This window comes from Cibotium barometz, chromosome 60, assembly GCF_041138505.1.
Source record: "Cibotium barometz isolate CiBa-2024 chromosome 60, ASM4113850v1, whole genome shotgun sequence".
Classification (NCBI taxonomy): Eukaryota; Viridiplantae; Streptophyta; class Polypodiopsida; order Cyatheales; family Cibotiaceae; genus Cibotium; species Cibotium barometz.
Window position 1 is genome coordinate 5,293,393 of NC_141105.1, and position 4,961 is coordinate 5,298,353.

The window sequence follows — 4,961 nt, forward strand, 5'->3', positions numbered from 1 at the left end:
GAAGATGGCCAAGTTGGGGCAGTTTTGGAGTATGCTAGATATGAAGAACCACCATGCAGGTCATCTTTGGCAACTAGTGTGTGTGGCATGTTTATTATTGGTCCCAAAAAAAAAGTATGTGTATACAAAGGAAGATTGCTCCCAAGAGATATGATAACCTCTAAAACTGTTGTTTAATTCCTAATATATTTACTTTATGTTCAAAAAAAACCATCGGGAAAAAGAGTAATATCCACATTGAGTAGTTAAAAGCACGCCAAAAGGAGCATCGGGGTTTTTACTTAGTACGAGTATTAATAATAATCAGGAGAAACCATGTGCGTCTGTGTCTTTTAGTAGAGGTCACTGGGTCAGGACTAGGAACTTTTGTCTCGATAGCGTACTAGAGCGGAGATGCAGACATCACGAGCAAGGACCGAGCGCTTGTGGACGGAGTACCTGAGGGACCCCCCAAAGTGGTGGGACAACCGCAAGAGCAAAGTAAGTGCTTGTTTCCCTTTCTTGCCCTAAGTCTTAATTGGGTGGATTAGGGCTCGCCCACCAGTGAGAGTCTCTGATTACAGACAAACTCAAGGGCCCCAGATTTCAAGCATAAATTCACCGAAGAGTCGCTATGGATGGATGGGTACAATCCAAGCTGGGTACAAGACAGGCTAAGGATCGAGGAATCAGAAGGGCCCTGTGCGATCGAGGGCACAGCACAAGAAGAAGAAGCTGCAGAAGTGAAGAACATTACTGGCCGTGGTTGGGGGATGCTTAGCTTAGAGGAGGCACTGTGTTTCTTGGAAGAAGGGGTGCTGCCCAGGCCTTCCGTTGCAGACTTCGCCTGCATCTTGCACAATTGCAGGAAGCAGAGAGACCAAGCACATGTGCTGCACTTGCTGCGGAAATGCGGTCTGGAAGCTCATAGATCACTAGGGAACTACCTCGTCTTGATATTGGTGGAAGTTGGAAGCATGCGTGATGCCCAGCAGGTTTTTGACAGATTGGTGTATCGGAACGAGTCCTCTTGGATTTCCCTTATCACAGGTTATATCAAAAGTGGGAAGCTAGAACATGTTCTCACCTTGTACCAGAGAATGCGAAAGGATGATTGTGCACATCCCAGTAGGCATACTATTGTGGCCTTACTGAAGGCTTGTGCAAAGCTGAAAGATCTGGAAAGAGGCCTTGAAATACATGATGAGATTGCCAGAACAGGGTTGCCTGAAAGAGACCTTTTTGTTGGCAGCACCTTAGTTGATATGTATGCCAAGTCTGGCTTGCTTGCCAAAGCACGGCAAGTGTTTGACAAACTTCCAGTTCGAAACGTTGTCACATGGACTGCACTAATCGCAGGATATGCTGAATATGGGCATGGTGAGGAAGCGCTCAAGTGTTTTGAACGGATGCAACTTGAGGGTGTCTCCCCGAATGCTGTCACGTTTGTTTGCATCTTGAAAGCATGTGGCTGCATAGGAGCCACAGACAAGGGCCGAGAGATACATGCTGAGATTGAAAGAAAGGGATTGTTGGAGAGAAATCCTTTTCTTGGTAGCACCTTGGTCAATATGTATGTTAAATGTGGCTCGCTTGCAAAAGCACAGCAAGTGTTTGGCAAGCTTTCTGTTCGAAATGTATTCTCATGGAATGCATTGATTACAGGATATGCTGAACATAGGAAATGTGAGGAAGTGCTCAAGTGTTTTGAACAAATGCAACTTGAGGGTGTATCTCCAGATGCCGTCACATTTGTTTGCAGCTTGAAAGCTTGTGGCCTTCTAGGAGCCATAGAAAAGGGTCGAAAAATACATGCTGAGGTTGCTAGAAAGGGATTGTTGGAAAAAGACCTTGTTGTTGGCAGCACCTTAGTCGATATGTATGCCAAATGTGGCTTGCTTTCCAAAGCAGCACAAGTGTTTGACAAGCTTCCAGTTCGAGATGTTGTCTCGTGGACTGCACTAATTGCAGGATATGCTGAACATGGTTATGGTGAGGAAGCACTCCAGTGTTTTGAACAGATGAAACTTGAGGGTCTCTCTCCAGATGCTATTACCTTTGTTTGCATCTTGAAAGCTTGTGGCTGCATAGGAGCCACAAACAAGGGCCAAGAGATACATGTTGATATTGAAAGAAAGGGATTGTTGGAAAGAAACCTTTTTGTTGGCAGCGCCTTGGTGGATATGTATGGTAAATGTGGCTTGCTTGCAAAAGCACAGGAAGTGTTTGACAAACTTCCAATTCGAGACACAGTCTCATGGACTGCACTAATGGCAGGATATGCTGAACATGGGCATGGTGAGGAAGCACTCAAGTGTTTTGATCAGATGCAACTTGAGGGGGTCTCCCCGAATGCTGTCACGTTTGTTTCCAGCTTGAAAGCTTGTGGCTGCATAGGAGCCAGAGACAAGGGCGGAGAAATACATGCCGAGATTGAAAGAATGGGGTTGTTGGAAAGAGACCTTGTTGTTGGCAACACCTTGGTGGATATGTATGCCAAATGTGGCTCAGTTGCCAAAGCACAGCAAGTGTTTGACAAGCTTCCAGTTAGAGACATAGTCTCATGGAATGCTTTAATTGCAGGATATGCTGGACATGGGCATGGTGAGGAAGCACTCAAGTATTATGAACAGATGCAATTTGAGGGTGTCTCTCCAGATGCTGTCACGTTAATTTGCAGCTTGAAAGCTTGTGCCATCATAGGAGCCACAGATAAGGGTCACAATATACATGCTGAGATTGCCAGAAAGGGGTTACTGGAAAGAGATCTTGTTGTTGGAAACACCTTGGTTGATATGTATGCCAAATGTGGCTGCCTTGCCATAGCACAACTAGTGTTTGATAAGCTTCCAGTTCGAGACATAGCTTTATGGAATTCGCTAATAGCAGGATATGCCCAGCTTGGAGAAAGTGAAGATGTGTTGCATATCTTTGACAGAATGCTAGGAGAAGGTATAAAGCCAGATCCGGTTACCTTCATTATTGTTCTCAATGCGTGCAGTCGCAGAGGTCTACTCAACAAGAGCCAAACGTACTTTGATGCCATGAGCAAGGACTATGGAATTGTTCCAACTCTTGAGCATCACACTTGCATGGTTGATCTCCTTGGCCATGCTGGCCAATTAGACAAGGCAGTAGCAATGATCAAGAAGATGCCATTTGGTCCTAATCTTGTGGTGTGGCATACTGTGTTGGGTGCCTGTAGATGTGGCGGAAATGCGGAGCTTGGAAAACAGGCCTTTGAACATGCAGTTCGTTTGGATGAAAAGGATGCTGCAGCATATGTGTTATTGTCTCACATCTATGCAGGTGCTGACATGCATGAGGAATTGAACAATATAAGGCAGTGTATGTGAAAAAACAAGTATGGAAGCCATTGACATTGTTGCATACTTATCTGAACAGTAATGATGCAAAGCTAGAAGATCTTAACCGGAAACTGAGAGCAAGGGTGTATCCCAAGTTAGCATTGGGTATTATATGACATTTCTGATGATGCCTGATGTAGAAGCTGGGTATCGAGTGTGCCCTAATCAATACACTCAAGGGAACACTCAAATATATCCAAAATCTATGGGTTTGTAATGACTGCCATGTGGCTACAGCAGTTATATCCAAGATTGAGCAGGGAAGTATCATTGTGATGCAAAACGCTTTCATATTTTAGAGGAAAGAAAGTGCATTTGTGGAGACGACTGGTGACAGGTCGCGCAACTGCAGTAGGCATTGCCTCTTTTTTCTTAAAATATTGATGCCAGAATGATGGAGAGGGCAGTCTTCCTGCGTGTTATAATATCTACAATTTGAGGAGCTTGATGGGTATAAGTAGAGTCTCATGTGCTTCTTTGTTGTCCCTTTTCACATTGCAATGACGGTCCTCTCATTCATGGTCGAGTTGGCATTTTTGGTAGCTGCTGGGTCTTTGTCAGGTTCGCTTCTTGGGGTGGCTTGGGAGTTTTCTCTTTCAAACTTTCAGGTGATGGCCTTTGGTTTATGGTCGAGAAGGCATTTTTGGTAGCTGTTGGGTGGTTTTCAGGTTTGCCTGCCACCGAGAGCTATTGAAACAAAGATAAGACTGAATGAAATGGAAATGTGAGGTGAGAGAAGCGTGTGAAGACAGCATTGTGAGTGTAACACCTCATTGAATTTTCTGCATATTCTACAATGCTGTTGAGCCTAATCTTTGTCATGACAATGGGTCTAAGTTGCATTATACGTCTCGTATAATGATATTTTACCGAAAAATACGAGGATATACGTGAATAAATGAGAGATTGCTACTGTTAACTCTTGACCCAGTGGATCAAGTTAAGGGATGACAAATTAAAAATCTATAAAATTGAAATCTCCCATGGAGGACTGTTCAGATGGAAATTTTGGTCTGATAGACCATTATTATGTTAAGGATATGAATGATATGTTCTGAAAGAATTGTTACCTGATAATGCGAGTATCTTTATCCTACGATTCTGTGGGGAGCCGACCTATCTAAAGAACCCCTGAATCAGATGAATCAAAAATCAAATTTGAATCATAAATAAAGGGAACTTAACAAGATTTTTTGTATTGATAGGAACATGGATCGAGGTTGTCGTGGAAGAAATGATAACCCCCAACTCGATGAGGAAGAGCTCGACCTCGATGTTCGTAAAACTCTTCATAGCTCGCAGCCTGGACCATTCAAGGGTGAAGGGGAAAACTTGGGAGAGGCCATGGAGAAGTGGATCGAAGCAATGGAAGAATACTTCGATGTCACGGGGTACAATGAGAAGAGCAAAATGGCTCTTGCAAGGCTGAAGATTGTAGAAACAGCCAAAGTGGCATGGAAAAACCACTGTGAGACAAATCGTCTGGATCGGAATACCCAGACGTGGAATGATCTCAAAATTTACCTAAGGACGAGGTTCTGTCCTCCCGGCTTTTTGGAAACAAAGATGAACGAATTCTTAGAGCTAACTCCTTTTGGATCAAGGTTTTCGGGG

The 4,961-nt window shown here is 44.0% G+C and overlaps 1 protein-coding gene across 1 annotated transcript; it reads left to right on the top strand.

Moving 5' to 3' along the window:
• The first annotated feature begins 283 nt into the window (after positions 1–283).
• LOC147604908 (pentatricopeptide repeat-containing protein At5g27110-like) lies at positions 284–4,159 on the top strand. Its single transcript, XM_086794387.1, has 2 exons — positions 284–480; positions 564–4,159. Exons 1-2 carry the CDS (start codon positions 394–396, stop codon positions 3,333–3,335), a joined length of 2,859 nt encoding a protein of 952 aa, XP_086650513.1. The 5' UTR covers positions 284–393; the 3' UTR covers positions 3,336–4,159.
• Positions 4,160–4,961: the final 802 nt, after the last annotated feature.